The 27,486-nt window shown below is 39.3% G+C and overlaps 1 protein-coding gene across 1 annotated transcript in view; it reads left to right on the top strand.

The window, feature by feature from the left end:
- plcl1 (phospholipase C like 1) overlaps nucleotides 1-27,486 on the top strand; it is a 67,109-nt gene that overhangs the window by 22,780 nt on the left and 16,843 nt on the right. The window contains exons 2-3 of the mRNA XM_065251805.1: nucleotides 23,397-24,020; nucleotides 25,357-27,039. Coding sequence (XP_065107877.1) covers nucleotides 23,397-24,020; nucleotides 25,357-27,039 — 2,307 coding nt within the window. The remainder of the gene's footprint in view (nucleotides 1-23,396; nucleotides 24,021-25,356; nucleotides 27,040-27,486) is intronic.

Below are 27,486 nucleotides of genomic sequence, written 5' to 3'. Positions count from 1 at the left end.
TTCAAAACAGAAAGCTTCAATCTGACTGCCTTTATTCAATTTATGCGAGTCAAAGTATACAATCGAATTTTATCAATCTCTTGGGAAGCAAAGTGTTCGGAAATTCCTAGGTTGCTGCTAAAGGCACATTCAACCTAGATAGTTGCTGAGATCACTTTTTAGCATTTGCAGGGTTCTCACGGTCCTTGAAAACCTTGAAAGTTTGTGAATCTTGGGGAAAAAATTCAAGGCCCTGGGAAGTTTTTGAAAATATACATACATAGATACAGGTCATTGAAAGTGCTGGAATCTATTTTAGGCTAGAAGTTTTCTGGAAAAAGTGTAGGATAATATCATAAAAATTCTAGACTTTTTAAGCACACATGCTAAAATATTGACTTTAAATGCTTATCTCTTCTGAATGCGAATGTTGATTCATACCAAAATGCTTTTTTGCATAGTTGTGTTTGACACATAAAACATTAACTGTTGTTCCCTGAGAAGGGAACGAGACGCTGTGTCTCCCTTGCCATACTTCCTGCGTCCCTGTAATGCCGTCTTTGGCAATATTTCAGATAGCAATATACTTCCTGGCTCTCGCGTCACCCTGTCTTTGTCGTTAAGCCTCACCATTGGTTGAATTTGATATACACTTTCAGGCGCACTTACTCCTGGAGGTGTCCCCAAAGTGTCACTGCAGTGACGCAGCGTGAGTTCCCTCGAAAGGGAACTGTAACAATATATCTTAAAAGGTAACACGATGTAACCTTGCTCTTGAAATGTGTCCCGACATTTAGTCCATGAATTTGAGGGTATTGGACCTGGAAAGTCCTTGAAAGGTCCTTGAATTTGAAGTCAACTAAGGGTGCTTTCACACCTGCCTTGTTTAGTTCGATTGAATCGTACCAGAGTTCTATTGCTAGTTGGTGCGGTTCGTTTGGGCATTTGAGAATGCACCAATCGAACTCTGGTGCGTACCAGTGGTATCGGAACACTTTCAAATGAACTCTAGAGCGGTTTGTTTGTGGTGTTTGTGGTGAGAACACGATCCGAGATCTAACCGACCTAACTGCAAAAGTACTGCGCATTTTGGACTAAGCCAGCTGCCGTAGTCAGCTGCGCAGTGCATTATCGGATGAGGAAGTGTTTGTTGACAGTTTTTTATTAGCAATATTAGCACAATGACAGATCGTGGACATACCTGGAGTTGCGAGGAGGTGCGGGCGGAGCCTCAGAAATTTTGTGTCTTCGCCATTTTTACCTCATTAAAACGTTGTTTTCAAGCCGCATCCGTTCATTCTGAAAATTAACGGTTTGTCTAGAGTGCTGTATACAAACCATGTATAACAACCATGGAGACATAATTACAGCGTGCAGCCATCTGTCCATGGTGTCTGCTGTATTTTCCTTCTTTTTGTTTACTTCCATGGTTCCGTTGGAATTTTGCGCAAGTTGATTCTGACCAATCAAGAAGCAGTTTAAGAAATGCGTTCAAATACATGTGGCGAATGAGTGATGTGGATCTTATCACATGACAGAATTTTTGTTCGTTTCAACTGGTGCGGATCAGAGCACTCAGTGTGGTGTGAAAAGGAACCAAAACTTCTAAAAAAGTTACAATGTATCATTTTTTGCTTTTGGTCCGGACCATATGAACCGAATTACAGATGTGAAAACACCCGAAGGTGTGGGAAACCTGCATTTGCAAAGATCAAGCAGCATTACATCTGGAGAGAGATTTCATTTTTTTTAGAGATTTAATAGCAAGTAAACAATATAAGGCTCATGTCAAAAACTGTCATTGTGATGGTACCTTTTAAAAATGTGCTAATATGTACCATTTAGGTACAAAAGTGTACTTTTTGAAAAGGTACCGCCCCAATTGCTTTTGTACCCTTATTTCTGAAAATGTACCCTTATTTTTTTTAGAAATATCAATTAAAATTACATTGATGCCTCATATTTACAAACATGAACTGTGTTGCTTAAAATGTTGGTCGAACAAGCCTCTTTCTGCCAAATTGGGTAGTTTTGGCCAAAATAAGGTGTAGTTTTTTTGTGTTGGTAGTCTTATAGAGCCAGATAGTTATTTGTTTAGCACAATGAAGCCACTCTCCAGGCTTAGAAAGTGAAGAGTACTACACAGGGAAGCAATTTGTTAAAGGAACTGAGGTCAAGTGTAGGGTTAACTGAAAGATGAGACATAATGGGTCTGGAGAAGTTTGTTAGCTGAAGAGTTTAGGACACCCAGAAAATATGCTTACACATTAAAGGTTGGTCAAAGGTTGGTATTTTTCCACTTTAAAACTTGACTCATTCGTAGTTACATCGTGTTCTAAGACTGACGGCAAATTAAAAGTTGTGATTTTCTAGGCAGATATGGCTGGGAACTATACTCTCATTCTGGCGTAATAATCAAGGACTTTGCTGCCGTAACATGGCTGCAGGAGGCGCAATGATATTACGCAGCAGCCGAAAATAGTCCCTTTAGTATCTTTCAATAGCAGGGGACTGTATGTATTGTCCTTGTAAATAATAAGACCAAAAATCATTTACAGTTTTTTGCAGTAAAATGCTTGTGTGGAGTGTTCTTTCTTTTAATGGACCAATGAGATTTCATGGTGGGTGGGGCTAAAAGTCAAGTAAAAGTCAATTGACTGTAAAAATTGTATGTCACACAAGGTGTTCTTACCTATTAGCCACTTATGGTTTTATCGTTTATGAAAAGCTTTTTCAATTATGATAAGATTCTTAGAGACTGAAGTAAATTATGTCTTTCAAATTAAATGTTTCGGTGTGTAAGTGAATACATGCCCAAAAGCTGTGGTACTGCTGTGAAAATAGTCTGTGGTGCTATATAACAAAACCACCAGGAGAGCACTTTATTTCTATTATTTGGCCACTTTAAAATTCATTAGACTGTCAATTATTCTCTTCAGATAACATCAATCCACAATAGTCCCGAAAGAACAAACTCAATCCACTTAAGCCTTCACACATTGGCCTATGTGCTTGTTATCTTGTTTTGATACTTATCTGGCTGGGACTATAGAGACAATGGCTTGTTAACCAATCACACATCCTCGCAGCTGCAGTCATCTCTGGTCGATATGGTCCGGTGATGACCTCACGCTGAGACCATAATCATCAGGACAAACAGTCACAATTGGATGTTGTTTTAAATTGGCTCGGTAAGAAGCTCTTCAGACTAAGGAGGTATTGTCGACTTACCTTATTGGATGTGATTGGAGCATCCTTTGGGTGTACAAAAAAAAAAAAACATTTAAAGGTGCAGTGCAGAAATACAATGTAATATACATAACTATGTTTTCAGTTGTGTATAAAGATCTTAGATAATGAACTGCATTGTTTTTATTACCTTAGAATGAGCCATTTTTATCTAAATACACCGTGGGTCACCTTACATGGAAGTCACCATTTTCTACTGCCAAATGGGTATTTCTACAGTAGCCCTAAACGGAAAAATGGTCTACAGAGGACGTTTCGTCAGTGTGCTGTCTGAGACGTGTTTGGCCTGTAGTGGCTACCGTAGCTTGTCTACTGTATGTGTTTCGAAAGGAAGGGGTGATGGGTGATGCTACTTAAATCACACAGTATTAAGTATAAAATAAATGTGATCCATACCACAGTGATTCTGGGGGTGTACATTTGCAGCATTTTAATTTTTAGGTACAAAACTTGTATGTTTAACTTTTAATAGATACTATATATTGTATGTATTGTTCTTGTAAATAATTAGACCAAAAATCATTTAGCTTTTTACAGTAAAATTGTCTGTGTGGTTTTGGTAACACTTTACAATAGGGTTGTGCTTGTTAAAGGCGCACTTCACTTTTTTTAAACAATAGGCTCATTTTCTAGCTTCCCTAGGGTTAAACATTGGATTTTTACTGTTTTGGAGTCTATTCAGCTGATCTCCGGGTCTGGCGGTACCACTTTTAGCATAGCTTAGCGTAATCCATTGAATCTGATTAGACCATTAGCATCGCGCTCAAAAATAACCAAAGAGTTTCAATATTTTCCTATTTAAAACTCGACTCTTCTGTAGTTACATCGTGTACTAAAACTAACAGAAAATGAAAAGTTGTGATTTTCTAGGCAGATATGGCTAGGAACTATACTCTCATTCTGCCGTAATAATCAAGGACTTTGCTGCCGTAACATGGCTGCAGGAGGCGCAGTGATATTACACGGTGCCTGAAAGTAGTCCTCTGCTATTGAAAGTAACCAAGGGGACTATATTCCTAGCCATATTGACCTAGAAAATCGTAACTTAATTTTCCGTCGGTCTTCGTACACTAACTACAGAAGAGTTTGAACTACTTGTTCATGTTAATGCATTTGCTAATGTTAAGTTTGTATGATATGATGTGGTAAGACTTTACAGTAGCATCTTTATTTTATTTCCCCATCAAATGTACTAAGAAAAATTACATCTGTGTAAAGGAACCTCTCCTATCAACCTGTTTGGTGTATTGACAGGAATCATTCAGGAGAAGACAGTTATAAAAACTGGATTAATTCAGATTGCTGATAATGTAAAAGAACACAATAAAACACACAAGAGGGATTTTTAGGCACATACTGAGATGCATGTGCTCAGATTTGGCCTGGCACACTGTCTGTGACCCGTGGTATTTGACGTGGTTTATATATTTGCATAGAGCTCATGCACTGAACCACATGCTCCATGCGGGTTTTAAAGCCATCCGGGTTGCTGTAGTTTAGTGCAGACAGTGTGGGAAATCTGCATCCCCCTCTGTCCTGTTCCCACGTCAGTCCTGGAGCCCTACTCCCATAAACACACATACACATAGATATGGATAGCCCTGTGTGTGTGCGTGTGTGTTTGCGTGAAAGAAATGCAGGATTTTAAAGCATGTTAGTAGGCGTGAAGAGGCATATTCATGTTTTGGTAGCATTACCCCTGATCTCTTAAAACAGGTAATTTTAGAAAATGGCATAGTGTGTGTTTATTTACTCAACATAAGCCTATCGTGTGTGTGTTTATGTGTGTGTAGACTAGACATGGGAGCGCAAAAGTGGGGAGAGACTGCGCATTCGCAGTATCTGACAGGTCTTGCTTTGAAAACATGGGCGGCGCAGTGACACAACTTCCTTAAAAAGACTTTGGTTATAGTTATGATGTAAAGAACACTGCCCTGTTCTTTACATCATTACATGATTTATTTTTACTATTCATTTTTCTGCCTATAGTCACAACGGCAGAAACTACTGTATGGTTACCATTTTTTTGCATGAATGTAACTTTGCATCTTTGCAAATCTGAATTTTATTCGAAAACATAACAAAAGCATTTCACATATTTATGTATAAATATGACAACCGTGACTGTGTGTTTACGTGCGCACATTTGGGTACGTGATGGGTGGTATGTGTTAGACCATAACACTTATTATATTTTCTCGGACTGACCCACAGAGCTTCTCTGTCATTCACATAGATTGTGTTTTTTTTTTACATGCGTGACGTGTTTAGAGGAGGTCACCTCTCAGAGGAGCTGGAGAGGAGAGCAGGGAAAGGATGCTGTGCCTCGCATATGTTGCATAAGCAGATTAAATTATGTAAGGGCTTTTTTCCTAAAGGACAACAGACAAAAATTTTTCCTTTAGTTTGTGTCGGCTTGATCCTCATCATGACTTTATGCCCCAGTGTCCCCACTCCCCACATACAACATCTTTGTGTATTAGGGTGTATCTGGATTATTTATATGCCAAGTAGAAAAACATGGGCTTGCTCTCTGTTTCTTTAACCCTGCCTTCCGGTAACACTATTCATCTATTGTCGACCCACATGTGTGGAAGTGTATGACCACCAGGCTAAATTTAGCAGCGGAGATATCTTCAAATCCACTCACATACGCCTCTATACATTAACATGTAGCCCTGGATGTTCTTCTGTTTTCAGCTGGGTTTCCTTCACACAAATCAATAAAATATATTATGCAGTTTATTTTACAAAACATTGATAATGACAGAAACCTATTTTAATACAGCCTTCTCATTATAAATCAGCCATCCCTTTATAAATACTCATGACAATAAATAATGGCAATAAAAACATATGTGACAGCAGTCAGTCACAGTCTATTTTGGATGAACAGTATTGCAATCTCTGATGCGCCCACTATCTTGTTGCAGTCTGAAATCAGTGGTATGTTCAAGCTTACATAAATTCTGGCACACTGCCCTGTTCTTTACGTTGGGTTTCTCTAAACCCTGCATGACTGACCCCTTCCCTTGGGCAACCTTTATATCCTCGATTTTCATCTTGATGCTGGCCAAAGCTGGAAAACAATGACATCAGTCATAATCTCTGCCTATTCTTCCCCTGATTTATACTTCAATCTCTTTAACAGCCCCTCTTTACATCTGCTTAGCAATCATAGGGACACACCCATTGTCTCTATTTTATCCCTACTTTTTATATTTTATTCCGTGTCAAAATCCTTTATAAAGTTCCCTCAGCAGCCACATTGACTCCTATCGTAAATGGACGATATGATTAAATGTCTAAAACTGTTTGCCTTTCTACTCTTATGCAGGGTATACACCAGACGCGGTAGACGTGGCAAGCTCGAGTGATTTACATGTTAAGTCAATGCAAAGACACGATTAGGCCTCCTGCGCGAATTGACCGTTGCCGCGGGAAAAGCGTGAGTTGAAAATTCTGAACTTCCCAGATCTCCTCGCTGCGTTAACCAATCAGGACCTTGCTGTAGTTGTGACGTGATTACAGGAAGCGAGCGGAGTGGTGGAGTCTCAGCGGAGTGGCAGAAGCCCCTTCCATAACGTGAATTTCCACATGAATGTCTCGAATGACTAGAATTTCATGCGCGGCTTTCACTCGCAAATGAAGCGAGTGAACTCAAATGTTCAAGCGTCCAACTACGCGCGAATAGCGCGTTTTGTCCGCCTCTACCGCGGCTGGTGGGAATGCACCATTAGTGTGCGTTTACACTAGGGCTGTGTATTGCCAACAATTCCCCGATACGATACGTATCCCGATACGATACGTATCCCGATACGATGCGCATCACGATACAAGACTATTTTGAATTACATTTTTGTTCAAAATTTAGTAGCATTATTATTATTATTTGTATTATCATTTGTTTATTGTACATTGAATAAGCAGTGTTGTAATAGTTGTGTTTTTGCCATTCATTTATTAGCTATTAGAAATATTTTAAATCCCAGAGTTAGTACTTAACTTATGTTTTTTTAAAAGCAGTTTTACAAAGATGGTGCCTTACTCTTGTCTCTCATTATTCTACATCTATGAATATATCTATAAATATGCAGTCAGACTTAATACTATTTAATAGAAATCAGATTATTAATGTGACAGTTATAGTTTGAAGTAGCTCTGTATCTCTTTTCTAGATGTACACTTTTCACATGCAAATCTTTGTCGTGTTTCTTCTCAAATGCGTTAGTATTGTTTTATAAGAGCATGGCTAAAAAAGCCCTTTGCAGTAGTATAGGCTAAGATATCTGCGCTTTCATACTGAACTCATTGACTTTAATGCGCGCTGCGCGAGTACGCGGCTCACTATGCAGACACGTGCGCCAGCGAGACAGACACGCAAAGTGAAAGTATACCCCGCCACCTTTAACTCTACGTACTCCGCGGGACACATGCGTCCTTTCCATATGGATCACGGATCAACAGTAATTCGTCACGTTACTTTCAAAAGTACATCCGAATCAATACTTTACACCAGACGCAATAGAGGTGGCAAAAGCGTGCCACCGTAGTTGGACGCTTGAACATTTTGAGTTTACTTGTTTCGTTTGCATGTGAAATTCTAGTAATTCGAGACATTTATGCGAAAATTCGCGTCATGGGAGGGGCTTCTGCGGCTCCGGTTCCTTCCTGTAATAATGTCACTACTAGAAACAAGCTCCTGATTGGTTAATGCGAATATCTGCCAAAGTTCAGATTTTTCAACTTACAGGTTTCCCGTGGCAACGCTCAATTTGCGCAGAATGCCCCATCCGCACCGTGCCTTCCACGTGTTCTGCACCGCAGGATGTCTATTTGTGTCTTTGCATATACTTAACATATAAAACACTCACGCTTGTCACCTATTCCGCGTCTGGTGTGAACGCAAATTACCATTTCCATTTCTGCCTTATGTTTGTGTTTTAATGTCATAATATTACAGGGTTCCCACAGATCCTTGAAATCCTTGAAAGTTTGTGAATCTGGGGGAAAAAATCAAAGCCCTGGGAAGTTTTTGTAAATATGCATAGCTAGAGACAGGTCCTTGAAAGTGCTTGAATCTCTTTTATGCAAAAAGATTTCTGGATAATCCATATTACTCCATATACATGCTTTTTTGCATAGTTGTGTTTGACACATGAAAACGTCTCTGGTTACGTATGTAACTGTTGTTCCCTGAGAAGGAAACGAGACACTGTGTCTCCCTTGCCATACTTCCTGGGTCCCTGTAACACCATCTTTGGCTATATTTCAGATAGCAATATACTTTCTGGCTCCTGTGTCACCTTGTCGTTAAGTCTCACCATTGGTTGAATTTGATATACAAATTCAGACTCACTTAACCCTGGAGGCGTCCCCAAAGTGTCACCGCAGTGATGCAGCGCGTGTTCCCCCAAAAGGGAACTGTAACAATGTATCTTAAAAGGTAACACGATGTAACCTTGCTCTCACTTGAAATGTGTCCCCACATTTAGTCCTTGAATTTGACAGTGTTGGAACTGGAAAGTCCTTGAAAGGTCCTTGATTTTGAAGTTAACTAAGGTGTGGGAACCCTGTATTAGTAAATTATATTGTAGTGTTCATGTAGCAAAGTTGGTTAAGCATTGTGTTACATCTGTCAAATGCATAAATGTAAATATACTGTATTTTAGCTTAAATCAAGACTTGGCGACCACCAATACATTTGAGCTTTTATTAAAGGCACAGCGTAACACCTTTGGATTACGTATTTCATCATGTAAGCATAAACCACATCAGCCTTGTATGTCCCCTTTCCGCTTGTGGCAAACAGTTCCTTCCAGTGTTCCTTAGGTGCCTTCCCTCTTGTTCACCCCATTCCAGTTGGCACCCGTCCAGTCACACACAGCTGCCAAACATGCAGTGGACAAACATTCCCAAACATACAGACAGAAAGAAATACACAGAGAGTGTCCAGCTAAAGCACACATCAACTTTCACACATGTACCTGTGATAGCACAATGCTTTGAAACTTAAACTATGTGGTTCATTGTAAACTCGCTTGATAAGGAGTTTTTCCCTTTGGTTATCTCTCCAACCTCTGGTGCCCCCTTAAAAAAGATTAAAACCTTTCTCCACTCCTCGCCCAACCTTATTGGGCTTCTTCTGTCTCACTGTCTGTTCAAGGCCACACCATCTTCTGCACATTCTAGTCTTTCTCAGTCTTGTTAACATATAAAACAAAAACACTCCAGATCTCCTCCGCTCTCTCTACTTCTTTTATTTTAACACGATAGCCCTGTTTTCCCTCAGGATTGTATATTACTTAGTATGATGTTTTCCTTGTTTACGAATAAGCAAAAGATCAATTAAGGAGCCAAAAAGCTTTTCCGTCCCACAGGAGATTGTGTTTTAATTGGCGAGCAGCCTCTTTTATTGAATGACCTTTAGCTGTTTGAGCTTTTAGGTTTTTTAGGCTCACTCAATTACTTTATCTTTCATTTCAAATGCCCTTGATTTGCATTTAATTGTCTTTCCCAGCTTTTTTCTTCTTTATCTGTTACTCTCTCAAGGCTTTTTACTTTCCTCATTTGGCTTATGGAGAGGGCAAATTTTAAGAGGTATTAAAGCTTCGACGTTATTACAGTATGCTAATTTAACCCATCGTGGTTGATGATGTGTGATGTGGTATTCATATGACCATTGATGATAAATAGTTTTTATAATCCATATAGTTTTTTATCTTATAACTTTTATAATCTGTGAAACCATGATCAGATGCCCTCATAGATGTAGGCTGGTTGTAAGCAAAGGTGTTGGCACACATTCACTGTTCTGAGGTCTCTGAGGTCTCTGAGGTCTGTGGTTCATTTGAGGTGTTCAATGGTTTCTGTGCTAAAATAACTTTGTTACTAGATGTAGAAACGTAAAAGCATTGTGGGAAACACCAGTCCACCTGCATGGTTGAAACATTTTACACCTCCACAAGTTCACGCGGGTCATTTATAGATAGCATGTGCTGTTGTTTGTTATTCTGACTAGTAAACTGCATGGAGGCTTTTAAAAATTACAAAAACTGTTGAAAAAATGCCAGATGACCAAAAATAGAGATGCACTGTGTGAAAATCCGTAACATTCGGGACGCAAAGAATTAGAGGCTATAAATTGCATAATGGCTTTTGAATTGTGAGTTCAATTTCCAGAACTGCCTTTTTAGTCTAAACAGACCTTTTGCTGGATTTTGTTAAAATCCTTGAATTTTTGATATCAGAAACAGAGAACATTAAAGCCCGGAATATAGTCTGGTTTTTACGTCAACGGGAACATATGCGCACGGTCCAGCACACGGCTTTTGCAGGCCTGGCCAGCTTTCAGAGGAGGGCTCGGGCGCAGTTCAATTGGGCTCAGGCGTAGAACGCGCAGTGTGATCACAAATCGCACCAGAGCGACGTTAAGAAAGGAGAGACATCAATTGCGTGACCACTTAAGTTCATCTGCCTTCGTAAAAACCTTCTAATGCATGCAGCAGGGTTACATGAATGTGAGCTGCACACGCGACAGATTGTCTAAGCAGTGTGACCGTGGGTTAACACCAGCCGCGTTTGAGGCGTCAAATTCGCGTCTACCGCGTCTAGTTTTCCGCTTGAACATTTTGAGTTTACTCGCTTCATTCGCACGTGAAATTCTAGTCATCGAGACATTCACGCAGAAATTTGGGTCATGGGATGGGCTTCTGCGCTTCTGCTCACTTCCTGTAATCACGTCACTACTAGTGCAAGCTCCTGATTGATTAACGCAGCGCGTTTTTCTGCCAAAGTTCCAATGTTTCAACCTGCGCGTTTGCCGCGGCAACGCTCAATTTGTGCCATTTGCGTGAACTAGAATTGGGTCTACCGTGTCGCACTAAATGCCTCATTCGCGCCGCGAGACCTCCAGACGTGCGTCAACACGTCTTCACATTGACTTAAAGGCGTTCTAAGCGAATCTGCGAGACGTTAGTTTCTGTTGACGTTTGAATTGTTTTCAAACAGACGGAGCGTAGTTAACTCCCCTCCCCCTCCCTTCCGTGCTTTCATGAACGCGCCCAACCCCCACCCCCAAATCCTTCTTGTCGTTTATTGGCTGGAATACTTTGTTATGGTTTCTGTTTGTAGGTTTGGCCACTGTGGCGTTATTGCCGTTTGTGAAGCCTGTGCTGTCTACAGAGATCGCGTTTTTTACAGTTTGATCAGCGGACAGGCAGCAAGCAGATAGTGAGGAGATGTTTGCTGTATGTAACAAAAAATGTTTTATGGTCTAAAACGCATCAATTCGCTTAGAGCACCTTTAACATTGAAATCACTCTCGCTTGATGCCTTTACCATGGCTGGTGTGAACGCAGCATGAGAGGGCAGTGTGTCATGGAGCACCAAACGACGAATAAAAAAACACAGACTTAACATTACAATAGGTTCCAGTGTTAAGAGAGCGATTCACTTAGTTTTCTTCAAAACAGTCACTCACATCCTAATACAGAAAGCGTGCCTGGGCTCGGATCGTCAAAGTACAGTGTGAGTGTGTGCTTCTTGGGAAGTAGGTAAGGGGTACAAACGCACTCGGGCACGGTTGGGTTTGGTATGATATGAGTGCACCTTTAATTCCAGCCTCTAACTTCTCTTTGCACTTTCTTTGCTACCTTGTTTGGCACACTATGATGGCCCACATCCCTTCACATGTTTTGGTCTAAGTGCCTGAGACTTGAATTTTCTACAAGCACAAGATTGCTTCTAGCCAAGCATTTCATTTTGTGCACATCTGTGAGTGATGGGGAAAGAAAAACATATCAAACAGGAAATAGGTGTTACCACTTTTGGGTGTACGCTGGCTAAACAAACAGCACGTGCAGTCTAATAAAGTGCACAGTGTTGTGGTTCACCATATGCTTGTAAAAGAGAATCACATTTAGAACATTAACAGTACATTTGAACCGAGCATAAATCTCCTTCCATGGTGTAGGTACTGTAGTTCTGCAAGCATGACCTGATCTCCTCCCCCATGTCTTCTGTAATTACCACAAGCTTTGCTAATTAACAGCTTGGAACAGATCCTCAGGGTTTGAGGAACACAGAGCGATGAAGCTTAGTCACTCGACACTGCCTCTTAACTGCATCCCGACAAAAAATCTGACACGAGTCCCTGAATCTATCCGACTGTTAAAGCAGCCTCAAAGACAGCTTTCTGAATAAACAATAAACTCATGAATTTTTTTTACTTTTTTGTAAATTTGTAATTCATGCATTGGTACGATCTCATTCAAATGTTTTAGTACAATCTGTTTTTCCCCAGATCGAATTGGATTTAAAGGGTTGGTATGAATCACATTGTATGAAATCATACCAATAAGGCACCTTGCAAAATAGTTACGAATTTGTAACGTCATGCGTATTTTAAGAGGTGGCTAATTTGTATTAATTTGTACGTCTACATTTGTATGCTTTTGTATGAATTGCTTTCACCCGTGTAACGTTGGGGTTTCATTATTGTATTTTTTCATGATTCGCTTCGTACAAATTCGTACGAATCAGCCAAGTCGTAAAATACGTACGAATTCTTGAGAGCTCAGGCTGGTGTTCCTGTGAGATCAGGCTGTGTATTTTCTTTATACAGTACCATAAAACATTTAGTGTCAATGTTACTGCCTTGCATTTATTTGTGCATTCATGTTCATCACAATTAAACTCCATGGCGATGAATGGTAAAAGATGCATGAACTTGTCTGCACTATTTCATCACTCTTTGAATGCAAGCTGAGCGTATCCAGAGAGTTGACCTTTAGTTTTCCCTCTTCCCTGTCTTACTGCATGGAAAAGTCCACAGATGTTAGAAAATGGATCTCTGGGTGCATTCTTGTGCCAACTTGGAATGGCTATGCTTAAAGAAAACCACAAGGTTTAATTCCTCTGTCCTTTCAGCATGCTTGTTCTTAGTTGAGACCCTCAGGAGGGGTTTGTCTTTGAGGCTTTTTGATGATGATGATGATGTGAACAGTCTCGATAAATATGAGTTTTGCCGTTCAAGATTATAGCACACAAACTTTAAAAATACAATACTTTGTTCTACTCTATATACTTACATATTTAAAGGGGACAGAGAATGAAAACCATTTTTACCTTGTCTTTGTTGAATAATGGTAGTCTACCCGCATTCACAAACATACAAAAAGTGCTAGACATGCTAAACATCTCAGTCTCATAGAAATTCCTCTTTTAGAAATGTCAGCCAGAAAACGGCCCAATCTGAAAAACTGATGCTTATGACATCACAGGCATCTCACTGCCCCTCCACTTTAAAATAATTGGCTACATTTTTTGAGTTGCAGCAAAGTCAACCAATCAGTAATGAGATTGCAAGTTAAGCCAGTAGGGGGAGCCAAATAGGTGCAAAACCATTTGTTTAAAATCCCCCACCCTAATAGAGCTATCTGAGAGAGGTTTTTTGGAAGCCTCTAAGGCATTATAGACCCAAACAAAAACATTTTTGTTTACATGTCACATCACAGAACAAGGATAAATACCCCGTTCAATCATTCTATGTCACCTTTAATAATTTTTTGTTGTTTCTTTCCTTTGTCTTTCATGTAAAGCTGCTGTAGAGCAATACATCATTGTTTCCGAATTTTGCGACTCAGATTAAGGGATATTCAGTGTATTTCAAATCTTTTTGGCGTAATCTGATTCATGGATCTTTTACGGCTATTAGGACATGAAAGATTAGCTCTGCTTATCAAAGCAAAAATCTCGGACTAGATGTTGCACAGTAGTTCTAGATATTATGTTTCTCTCTTCAGTATCCAAAAGACTGATTGTTAAGCTTCACTTTTTGTAGGAAAAAAATAATGCCTAAAAAATGGTCCCAGTGCAATCGGTTGCCAGAATGAGTGGTGTGTCGAAGCCAGCTAAAACCTGAAGGCTGATTGTTTTTAGAATGAAACCTCTGAGGAGTGTAGACTGATGAATGTGTAGGCAATGCAGGCTGGGATAGAATGGTGATAAGAGAAGACTGATTGTGAAAATGGCCGGCAATTACTTCAAGTGCTGCGCTCTTGAGTGTGTGAGAGCCGTCGTGCTATCACGGTGCTCTATCAGTGTGAGCTGCTTTTCCCCTTTTCCAGATTTTTTTCTAAACTGTTGGCCAAGAACTAATTTGCCTGAAAGATAATAAAATAAAAACTGGAAATGGCCAAATTACAACTAGATTGGACTAAAGTAGAGATTGTGAGCTCACTAAGTATTAACCTCCTAAAACCCGAGCTTTAGTTTGGCTTGACATTTAGATTTCTTCCAGGGTTAGGAAGAACCAATAAATAACCAAATATTTTTCTTTAAACATGAAGCAGTGTAATTGTCCACGTTTGTGTACAACAGGTTACAGTTACACAGAAGTATTATGGTGCAAACAACAAAAAAATATGATGTCCACGTATGTGGAAACAGGTTTTAGGAGGTTAAATATAGAAAAAACTGTGTAGTCAAAATGTTTTCTGTGAAGATATTTTAAAATGTATTATTTGCTGTCTTAAAGGGGCCGTTTTTTTGTGATCCCATATTTCAAACTTAGTGTGTAATGTTGCTGTTAGAGCATAAATAATACCTGCAAAATAATAAAGTTCAAAGTTTAATGCCAAGCAATATTTTTTTTATATATATATATTTCTTAAGTAAATTGTGTGAAAATTTAAATTTTTGCACACCTTAAACACAATCAAAGCTTTGAAAACACAGAAAAAACAGCATATTTAAACAGCTGAAAATCATGATTTAATGTTGTCCAAATTAGTGCCAATTACTGACAAAATTGCTCTCAAACTCCGTTACCAAGGTACACTCTCAGAAAAAATGGTCAAAAATGGTCCCTATAGCCGTCACTGGGGTGGTACCTTTACAAAAAGTACGCCTTTGTATCTAAAGAGATCATATTTGTACCTCTGAAGTACATACTGGGACCAGAGTGCATTTAATACTTAAAAGATCCATATTGGTACCCAATATATGCACATCTGTTCCTAAATGGTACATATTAGGACATTTTAAAGGATACTGTCCCAGTGACAAATTGATGTCACTTCTTGGTTCGGGTTAGACATACAGCATATACATTTAAAAAAGGTTGAGTAAGTTAAATTATATTAGAGCCCTGTGATTTTTTATGATGCCTGTTTAATTATAAAGCAATTTCCGAATGACGAATCGGGGAACTGAAATCTCAGTAGCTGCCAGTTGTTATCAAGCAGAAAATCTTTAAATTGTACTCAAACATCTTCGTTTCACGCTCTGCAGTACATTTATTAAATTACATCTCAATTTTATTAAGAAAGATGACTACTGGAACTATTCATTTAGTTAGATGATGGCCATTGCCATGACACAGCACCTTCAAAGCACCAGTGAATATGTATGATAGTAATGGACAATCTTCTCATCTGTTCTCCATATCTACCTCTAAACAGGTGTTTGGTAATCTTTCAAATCCTTTACTCATATTTGCTTTATTAACACATTCATCCATAAAGCTGTTTATAGACAAGCTCAATGTCAGGAGATTATTGCTGCCTCACAATACTTTATTCTATTCTGACTCAGACATAAACATTTTCAATTAGTTGGACGTTGGGATTGACGGCTGGCTCAATTTTCAGTTAATCCACGCATTCACCTCTAACCCTACTTAGCCACCGGCTCTCCATCCTGCAGGGATTACCCATCAGGTCCCATAGCATGAGAGAGATGTGGATGCACTAATCTACTGTCTTGTCAGATCTGGGATTATTAGCTGGATTGCAGCACCAGGTGTTTTTTCATCTAATGATGAGAAGGGATGACGTGGTATTTTGTGGTGGGGTTAGTGGGTGGTGTCATGAGTGGGTTAAAGATCTAGTGAATGATGATAATATTAATGTTCATTGTTGCCAGACTATATATAGTATGGCAATTTTTATTCATGCATGTACATAGTTTGGCTATGCGCTTCAAGACAGCTTAAAAAAAATCCTGTCCTTTTTATACTTTTATTATTACTATGTACTGGTGACACAAAAGTTATATCCTGGCTACTAACATCAATGTAATGAAAGAAAATGAAGTCTATGGCTGTCAAGCACCAAAATGAAGAAGTGTTTAAGCCATTTAATAGCTTTGTGCTATAAACAAATAGTAATTAAATTGGTTAAAAGACACTTTTTATTTTAACAGACCGTGTCCTCGTTTTGATTTTGTTGCCAACTTGTTGGTTGGTTTTAATAACAAGTAATTCAGTTGTCAGTGTTAAATTACAATATACTAATACTGTGTCTTTGTGATGTCATCGAAATCTGTTCCCTTGTGAGTTTCAGAGGAATTAAGTCACTTTCCTTTACAGGCTGCCATGTCACTGGCTTTTTGTTCACTTGGCCGACATATTGTGCCAAGTTCAACACAAAGATCTCCTTTCACATTAATAATTTGCAGGGTCTACCACCCTATACCGTGTGTGACATGCCCATTTTAAATTTACATTTGTCTCACAATTTTAAATAAATTATTAAATCCACCTTTCAATGCTGATTCCTTGTCTTGAATTAGATTTTTACGGACGTATTTACAGCGGGAAAATAAGTATTTGACACATCAGCATTTTTATCACTAAGGGGATTTGAAAGTGGGCTATTGACACAAATTTCTACTAGATGTAGCCATCAAGCCAAATATTGAATTCATATAAAGAAATCAGAACATTTAAGTATACAAGTTGAGTCATAATAAATAAAGTGAAATGGATTTTTAGCATTGACTAGGTGGTGTGTTGCCTGAATGGCTAGCTGTCTATTTGGTTTTTAGAAGGCTGGTTTCAGGTTTCTGGTTTTATGTGATGTTTAAGTAAGATAAATAAATAAGATAATCATACATTCAAAAACATCTAGACTGTCATAAAAAGGTACAAAACTCACACTGGGGTGGTGTTTTTGTACCTTTATAGGTAAACAACACATTGAAATGTTGTACCTTTTGGGGTACAATATTATACCCCTAGAGACCTATTGTGTACATTTTAGGAAATATTTTGTACCAGTTCAGTTTTGGGGTACAAAACAGTAACTGTATGTTTCAAATGTACACAATAGATAATTAAGACACATGTACCCAAAAGTTCCATTGTAACTGTAAAGGTACAAAACAGAACCTAAGGGTACCACCCCAGCCACAGAAAGGGTACAGTTTTAAACCTTTTTTTAATAGTGTAAATAGGGACTGGTAATTGACCTCACAATCTATTTTCTAGGTAGTGTGGCTCATCACTAGTAAACACTGTGAATGTTTCCTCTGGAAGCAACAAAACGTTTTATTTAGGTCTCAGTTGAGAGTGAGAGTACAGTACGAGAAAAGTGTGATGTCATTGTGTTTGTTGCCAAATTATGAAGCAAAATGCCCCTTAAAGGGCATGGATCAGGCACTTAATAAAACCAGCCATTGCTGGTAGAAACATGCCAGAGGTCATTCACACTAACTCATCACCAGCACTCATTTCCTGATGCATTTCAGGCCGTATTATATTTTTCTGTGCCACAAATTATCTGCATTTTTTTTCCAGAGGCATATCTAAATTTAACTACAATTGTATTCACAGCACCCAGCCCTATTGTTTTTCCTCTTAAACTGATTGAGGTAATTGGTTTCACATGGTGGTAATACTTTACTTGAAGGGGTGATCATAAGACTGATAATGACGCCGTTATAATCATGACATGACACGTGTCATGAACATGAAGGAGATTTTATGCACATTTGACAACTGTCATTTCCTCAATTATGTCATTTTGAATAAAAATATTACATTGTTTGAAATGTCTTTGTTATGACAACTTGACATAAACCAGTACATCATAACTTGTCATAAATCTGTCATAAACATGACATAGCAGAATAATTATCAAATTTAAGAAACTACCTACCTATATATATATATATATATAGTTGAGGTCAAGAAAAATATTCATGACGCTGTTATAAAACTATATGACAGAGTATTAACACTTAATGACATTTTAATGACAATTTAAATTTATATCACTGGTAAAAAGTGGTCAGTTATGTTGTCTTGGTAATGTCAAGTTGTCATGACAAGTTATGATGTATTGGTTAATGTCAAGTTGTCATAACAAAGACATTTCATACAATGTAATCTTTTTATTCAAAATTGTCATAAACGTGCATAAAATCTCCTTTATGTTCATGGCACGTGTCAGTCTTATGAACACCCCAATTAAAGTGTTACCCATATGGTTTTCATGTTTTTATATTATTGTATGATTTACCCATCTTCTAGTTCTTCAGCTGTTTTTTACATCTGATACATGCTTGTACTTGTCGTAATGTTTTCCTGGAGAACCCTTTTGGATAGGTGGTGGCACTGGGTAGATTGACAGATGAACAATCTGCTTTTTTACCTTTTATCTGGGAACCCTTAGCATAATCGCTATTAACGTGTTTTAGCCTTACGTGGTCATGTTAACTTCTGATAACTTGAGTGCTCTGCTAACCATGCTTTGCTGCTTGGATCACTCTGATTGCCTCCAGTATCACCCAGTTTACTGAAACACCTGCTGACCTGGATTTATCAGGCTGGTTCTGATCCAGAAGTGCATCAGTTTTGAGAAATGGTCTCCACCAGTTGCATAAAAAGGCAGAGAGACTAAGACAAATGAACATGTTAGAGTGTTTAGTGGTTGCATGCTGTACTCTGTAACCTGACCACCAGGGCAATGCTTCAAAGTTTTTTTCTGTTTATTCTTTAATACAGAAAGGATGTGGATTGTCTTGCTTGTGCTATACTGAACAAAAAAAATTAAATGCTGCTTGTCACTGCAAAACTACAAAAACATAGTTGTGCATGGTTTCTACGGTGTTCTGGATGTAACTAGGTTGTTGCTAGGTGGTTAATTATTTGCTTAAGTTGAAACAGGTATACGTAATTATTGTCCATAGGACAAATAGTGCGGCATACACACCAAAGTTTAATATTCAGACCAGGGTGTTTGGAGTCTTGTAACCCTTAGCAATAATAATAGACTTGCACAATAACTCGGACCAGTTACGTCTTGCATTTAATTATATCTTCAATATTTTGTACAGTACCTCTGAGATTCATTAGCTTCATATACAGATGGTGTCTTTGTTATGATAGTCAATCTGCTTTGTGCCAAATGGCTTTGGGTGGAAATCCCAGATTACTCATTCTAACTACTGCAATGACATAATGTGTTTCCTTTTAGGATGCTTTGTGTGGATGCAGTTTGGATATTAGGACATACATAGGCCACTGCTTTAAAGCAGTTATATTAAACCAGTAACCCTCAAACGTAAACCTTTTATCTCAAGATTTTAAAGGTCAAATCCGCCCTTATAGGTGCTATGTGTAGATTAGGGCTGTTCCGAATACCATTTTTTGAGCTTCAAAGCTCTAGTAGAAATCAATTAGAATATTCGAAGCTTCGAAAGGAGGGGATAAACATATTTTTCTCTTTTAATAAAGGCAGGAATCTCTGTGTGTGTGTGTGTGTGTGTGTGTGTGTGTGTGTGTGTATGCGTGTGTGTCTGGTTGTCTACAGTTTTATTATGTGGCGGATGTGTTGCTGCGGACCCAAGGCAGTGTAGTGCCTTTTTTTCGTGCAATATGGACATGTGACACGTTTAGAATTAATAAACTTTTAAAAAACTACAGAACAGTGCAAGCGGGAAGCGCCGTGCCTGTCACGCGTCCTGCAAAAACAGCATTAGTGAAACAAAACACAAGAGCAATACTTTTAATAAGGTAGCATTTTTTCTAACAAACAAACATTCCCGTATCAGAAATTAACAGCACAGTAATTACTGACATCGTAAAGGGTAGGCTATTTAAATAAAACAACGAAAAAAATTGAACGAAGTTCAACAAACTGTAAGAAAGCGGTAGCATACTTTCAAAATCAAGATTATTTATAACACTTACACCATCCAATATGTTAGTAGAACAATAAAGAAGATATTTTGCAGAAACCCCAGTGCTCCATTATGCAAGTCAACTTTAAGAGCTACACTTTAAGAGCTAAAGCATATATATCCAATACATAAGTAATCCCCCCATAACTTTGTGTGACATATTAACGTCTTGTGAAGCAAATCAATCAGTTTTTGCAAGAAATTGAACGCTATTTACAACACTTTTAGAGTGAATGCCAAAGTACGAAGCTTGCTTTCTGTTTGAGGCGATCTCTTCTTCTGGTGGCGTTTGGTGGCTGTTGGCTATGGATGTTGGTCTCTCTGCGCCACCTATAGAGCGGGAGCATGAAGCGCACTTCCTGCTTGGCAAAAGCTCTGCATTAACATTGTAAAATATATATATGGCGACTTCCATGTAAGGAAACCCGGTGTATGTAGATCAGCTCATGTAATAAAAACAATACAGTTCATTATGTAAGGTCTTTATTCATCACTGAAAATAGTTATTTATATTATACTATATTGCATGTCTGTCAATAGATCCTTCGGAAAGTTACACACTGCACCTTTAAAATGAAAATAAAAATTCTGCTGTTCAAAATCTGTATATTGTTTTGATCTGATTGTATTTAAAGGGGCGGTGAATTTGTCGATTTTATTGTTTTATACTGTTGCCTACTTATGATGTCCGCGTGTTTTTTACATTCAAAAACATCAAAAACAATAAGTTATAGGCTATTTTGTAATATGGATTAGTGGCTCTCTGGAGAAATTGTTCGTTTGAAGGGGCGGGCCGCATTGAAGACCTGAACGTAAACACCCACTGCTATGATTGGACGGCTTCATTCCCCGTCATTACATGTGGGCAAATGTTTTAAAAACATTAATGTGATAAAAATAGCAGCCGAACACAAATATGTTTGAGCCACAAAAGATTCTGGGTGCTAAATATGATACACATAAATGACAATACGTATAGTAAAGTAGAAACAAAACTCGACGTGACTAAATTACCGTATACAACACCGTAAGCGCACATCAGAATCTAAACTGTGGCTAATAAATCCTTATCAATAACTTTGTATATTTCGATTGTGCTTGTGAAGTTGCTTTTACATTCACGTTATGTTAAATACCACAGTTATATGATAAAAAATAAGCTTTGTTGAGTGTTTGACCTTTCAAACGTAACTCGTTTAAATTACCGTATACAACACAGTAAACGGGCATCAGAATCTAAACTGCGGCTGATAAATCCTTCCTTATAACTATTTTTGTATATTTCTACCTTTAAATTACAGTCGTATTGTTAAGTGTTGTGCCTTTATTAATCGTTTAATGTTTTTAGTAAATTAAAACAGTCAAACAAATGTGTTTAGACACGGACATATCAAGCGATCTCTTCTAACAAAGCAATAGTGAAACGCAGTAACTTAAATAAAGTAAAATGTCTTACTGTGTATAGTGCTGTGTCATTGTTGTCAGATCCAATATAAGTGGTGCTTTTAATCACAGTTTGTCTGCATCGACTTCTTTACAAATGAATCCGTGTACACAAAGTTAACAAACACTCCCCACACGAGCTGGAACTTCTTAAAAAGCAAACTTTTTCCACGCATTTAATGTTATGTTCCATGCCTCCGAATTAAAGTATTTAGCTTCTGTGTTGTTCCCACGCGGTTCTTCCACAACCGAAAGTGCGTTTCCAGTCTATCATAACAGATCACCGCGTCAAAATAAAAGTCTCTCAGAAAAAATGTATTTAAAAGTAATTTTGGTTACATTTGTCAATATTTAAAGACATATTTACTTGTTGAGACACACGTGTGTCACGCGAAGCAGTGGGGCGGGGCTACAAAAGTGGTCCTTGTATTTGGCTATGGGGCGGTGCTTCAATTCTACTTTGACGTCATAGATTTCCGAAATCCACACTGGCTTGTTTTACTGGCTTGGTGCCAAAAACTGTTATATTTCAGTAGCACGGACGTTTTCAGTTCTGAAACTTGCAGGATGTTCATTTAAGTATGATGACCTCTTATATAACAAATTATCAAGTTAAAATTGAGTATTTGATTCACCGCTCCTTTAAGCAATGTTTGTAACGAAACGATTTTGGAGCACCATTGAATTTTATTACATTTTTTCCTACTATGAAGGTCAATTGTGATCCAAAACTGCTTGACTACAAACATTCCTCAAGATATCTTCTTTTGTGTTCAGCAAAACAAAGACATTTATACAGAACATGAGGGTGACTAAATGCCATTCAATTAGGTGTTTGTTTTCAGTTACTTGAAAGAAACCATTATCATTCAGAATGCTTTTAAACAAATGATCTAAAGCAAGTGTTGTCACTTTAAAATCCTTGTGTATCATTCCGTAGGCATTTGGGAATTCAGTAATACATGAATATTTCCCAGGCATATTTTTTCTAGACAAAAATTCAAAGCTCGCTCTGTGAAAGTAATTCAGCTTCTGAATCATCTCATCAAGAATCCTTTCACAAGGCCACAAGCGAGTGGCGAATCGATGGTCATTACGAGAATGTAATTTTGCTTTTCAGGATTATTTTGTGATGCATAGTAGTGTGTCCTCGAATTCATTTTTGTACTTAAGGTAATTTATTTCTTACTTGGGATTTTTGTATACCCAAGGACTGTGTAAAAGGGAAGTATCCCTTACATATTTTAAATAATGTCTCATTTGATGATCTTTATATTTAATTAAAGACACACAAGGCAGTATTTGTTTCATCCATATCTTATCAGCTATAAACATGACGTTTGCTGAAATGTACCCCTTAATGTATAAGTAGAGATATTTAGAAAATTAAAATACTACGAGAGCAAAGAGACTGCACATGTGTTCTAGCAGCTGTATGACAATGGCTATACACAGTCCAGTACTGCTGGTCAGAGATCGACAGTGATGTAATGCAGGATGTGGTTGGTTTATTTTGTATAGGCCAGAAGAAGGGAACCATAGTTCAGTTCCCTTAGATGACATAAATCTCTCTTCTTTGCATATGGGTAATATGCAGTTTGGGCTGAAATAGGCTTTTTGTGTTCTTGTGTGTTCAAGTTTCTTGAAATCACTGTAATAATTTCCTTTACAAGGACATGCATCAAATGCTTTTTGAAACAGCTGTAGAAAGGAATCTTCCTTTTTTCTAACATGGTGCCTTTTTTCTTTCTTTCAAGGACCCTTCAGTGGCCAAGGTCAGCGGCAGTCGGAAGAAAACTGTCTCCTTCAGTAGTATGCCATCAGAAAAGAAAGTGAGCAGCGCCGCAGATTGCCTGGCTTTCATGCAGGGTGGCTGCGAGCTAAAAAAGGTGCGACCAAACTCGCGCATCTACTCTCGATTCTACACCCTAGACCCTGAGCTGACCTGCCTCCGCTGGGAGCCCTCCAAAAAAGACGGTGAACGAGCCCGACTTGACATCTCTGCTATCCGCGAGGTCCGCACTGGAAAAAGCACAGAAACTTTTCTCCATAACGGCCCGTCAGATCATCTGGCTGAGGAAGCAGCCTTCTCCATCATTCATGGTGATGAGTATCAGTCCCTGGACCTGGTTGCCCTCTCTGCCGACGTGGCCAACATCTGGGTGACGGGATTACGATACTTGTTGTCCCACCCTGGTGCCATTGGAGGAGGAAGTGGAGGAGATGGAGGGATGGGTGAAGGTAGTGTTGGTAGCAAGATGCGGCAAAACTGGTTGGCGATGGAGTTTGCTCTGGTTGATGAAGACGGACATGGAATTGTAACTGAAAACACGGCGGTAGCCACCATCTGCAAGCTCTGTCCTGGCATTAGGGAAGGAAAGGTAAGATGGTCATTGTGATGTTCAAACATCTTCATTGTGTTTTATAGAAACGTTTAAAGAAATGGTCCCAAGATTTCACTGGGACGATACCTTTGCACCTAAAGAGTTCATATTGGTTCCACAAAGGTACATATTGGAACCAAACCTATGCATATCTGTAGCTAAATGGTACATATTAGGACCTTTTTAAAATGTACTTCCCCAGTGACAGCTAGGAACCATTTTATTCAGACAGTGTAAGTAATGTCTCTAATATTCTAATTCCTCAAATTTAAAATTAACAGAAAATCATATACAAGCTGTTTTGTAGTATATGTAATGTATGCATACTGCGAAAATTGAGAAATAAAATGATCAAGCACTTGAAGAGCCATAATTGTGAACAAAGCTAATATTTGTCAAAATTTGAATGGCTTGTTAAGCCACTCGGCTGAGATGCACAACAATTGTGGCGTTCAGAATCTGGCAGCCGGGACAAAACATGTGTATGTGGATTGGACAGCTGGGGACCGGGGTAGGACAGGCGGGAGCCACAGGGCCAAGGCTCGAAGTCTTTGTGACAGCAGGTGTGTGGCTTCTGCTTCATGTGTCTAGAAAGACAGCAAAGGCAAAAAGGGCAAGCAAGCGGGACAGACATGACTCACCTTGCTTCTGGCTGAATCCTAATCTTGAAATATTCAAGACACAATCTAAGCTCTGTGAAAAGCTACTGTGACTGTATTGGTATGAATTGTCACATTTGCCTCTGTGCCTTAATTTATTGTCTGTTTGTGTGTTTATATCTGCTCTATGTGATAATCTTTTTGGACTGGGATTTACAAAATTGATTTTAAAGTTCTATTTTAAGCAAGGTTTTTCAATATATAGATATAGACGTGGAAAAGGTGATGAAATGAGTCCTATAATATTTAAAATCATAATTACAATAAGTAACCCAGTGTTTCCCATACATTGATTTATTTGTGGTGGCCCACCACAGAATCAACACTGGCCCCCACAAATAGAATTTTCATGATTCCCATTTACATTTTTATTTCACCATTTAAAACAGCTTAATTTGGCTTAAAATATAATTTAATATATAATACAGATCAAATACAGATACAGATCAAAGAGTAGAAGTGAAACATATTTCAGGTGCCAACACTAGATCAAACTCAAACACAACATGATGACGTCACATATATGCTAATAAGCGGGTGACGTCATCACCACCACAGTCTCCTCAAAATCCTGAGGGAAACACTGTAACCACAGACTTGAGTGGTTGGTCATTGATTTTTGATTAACGCTTATGAATACATTAATACAACATCCCTTTTGATATTTTGTTTAGGTACGTTTGCGCTTTAAGGAGATTCAGAGGAGCAAAGAAAAGCTAACTTCTCATGTTACGCTGGAGGAGTTCCAGGAGGCCTTCTGCGAGTTGTGCACAAGACCTGATGTTTATTTCCTGCTAGTGCAGCTCTCCAAAGACCGAGAGTGCCTTGACGCCCAGGACCTGCGTCTTTTCCTGGAGACAGAGCAAGGTCTGTCATTGGCAACCACTGAGGGGTGCTTGGAGCTGATTCGGCGGTTTGAGCCTTCTCAAGCCGGACGTGAACGAGGTCTTCTGGGCTTGGATGGTTTTACTCGCTATCTACAGTCAGCTGAGTGTCGGTTGTTAGACCCTGAGCACCAACATGTGTGTCAAGACATGAAGATGCCCCTATCTCATTACTACATCAGTGCCTCCTACCGGTCTTACTTACTGGATGATCAAGTGCATGGCCGAGCTGATCTTGGAGGACTCATTAGAGCCCTGCAAACTGGTTGTCGGTGTCTGGAGCTGGGGATTACCGATGGTCCAGAAGGAGAGCCACTACTGGGTGTAGACCATGGTACGAATGGAAAACATCACCATCATCACCATCATCATCATGGTTATGTTACCCTGCGAAGTGCCCTGGAGGTAGTGAACAAGTATGCTTTTCTCACCTCCCAGTACCCTCTGCTGCTGTATTTGTGCCAGCGTTGCTCACCCTCCCAACAGCGAACTCTCGCACAACACCTTAAGAAAGTGTTTGGACAGAAGCTTTATACTCCTGAATCTCTCCCTGTCAGTCTTGGAGGTCGTTCTACCACTTTACCCTCACCAGAGCAGCTGAAGGGTAAGGTGCTTCTTGTTGGAAAAAAGCTGCTTCTAGAAGAGGAAGGCTCAGAAGGAGAGGTGTCTGAGGAGGATGAGGAGATCGGTGGTGGTGGTCCTCTTGCTGGCCGAAGAATGACCATTCCTGGGGAGGAAGATCTAGGAGTGGTCCTTGTTGTTCCCCCACCTCCACAGCCAAGACGACTCCGGTTGCGCCGTGAGTTGTCCGATCTGGTCGCAGTTGCTCGTACTGGAAGTCGTTGCTTTTACGCTCACAGAGCAAGTACTCAGCCATCCCAGCAGCATTCTCCCCCATCCACTCCCTCAACTCCAGGCACACCTATTACCATGGACCTTTCCTATTGGAGCCTGTGCTCTCTTGGAGAAGGGGAGGCTGGTCGATTAGCTAGCGAGAGCCCGGAGGAGTTGGTGAGCTTTACCAAGCGCAACCTTACCCGTGTGAGACCCAGCTCTGTAAGACTTGACTCTAGTAATCCAAACCCACAGGGTTATTGGAAAGGTGGTGTGCAATTGGTGGCACTTAACCAGCAGACACCAGGTGCCATGCTAGACCTAACCCGTGGTCGTTTCATGCAGAACGGAGGATGCGGGTACGTGCTGCGCCCTGCTGTCATGCGGGAGGAGGTTTCTTACTTTAGTGCCCAGTCGCAAGGCTGTGTACCTGGTGTACCAGCACAAACTCTTAGGGTAAAGGTCATTAGTGCCCATAGCCTGCCCAAGCCACAGGGCTCTGGTGCTAAAGGAGAAGTCATCGACCCTTATGTGGTGCTGGAGCTGCATGGTGTGCCTGCAGACTGTGCTGAGCAAAGAACTCGTACTGCTGCACAGAACCAGGATGACCCACTGTTTGATGAGACCTTTGAATTCCAGGTAAGACTATGAGATTTACACATAATGAATACTAAGATGTTTTATAGATACAGTATTTAGTATTGCAGGTTCCAAGGGGACTTAAGTTAAGATTAAGACAGAAGACTTAGGGGTGAGTTAGGGGTCTGGTCACTGATGTGCAAGGTTATTTCTTCTCTGTGTGTATCAGTCTTAAGGCCAATGTCTATTCTCATATGTCTTAATCAGAATGCTTTAGTCCATTCAAGAAGCAGTCAATTGAGCTGTGTTTAGAGCACACTGATTACAGACTGCATGCAATATTAACACCAGTTCCAACTGAGCTTAACAATGCCCTTTCCACATCCTTCCAAGTACACGTAAACCCAATAACCTCCCTCAGCAGGTTATAACAGTAATTCCATACAAACGCTGGGTGTGATATTTAAGTCCTGAAACTGCTGTATACACTATGTGACTGTAACAAAA

The sequence above is a fragment of the Paramisgurnus dabryanus genome, chromosome 15, assembly GCF_030506205.2.
Source record: "Paramisgurnus dabryanus chromosome 15, PD_genome_1.1, whole genome shotgun sequence".
NCBI classification, from domain to species: Eukaryota; Metazoa; Chordata; class Actinopteri; order Cypriniformes; family Cobitidae; genus Paramisgurnus; species Paramisgurnus dabryanus.
The sequence above is the reverse complement of the archived record's forward strand: the minus strand, read 5'-3'. Positions and strand labels throughout refer to the sequence as shown.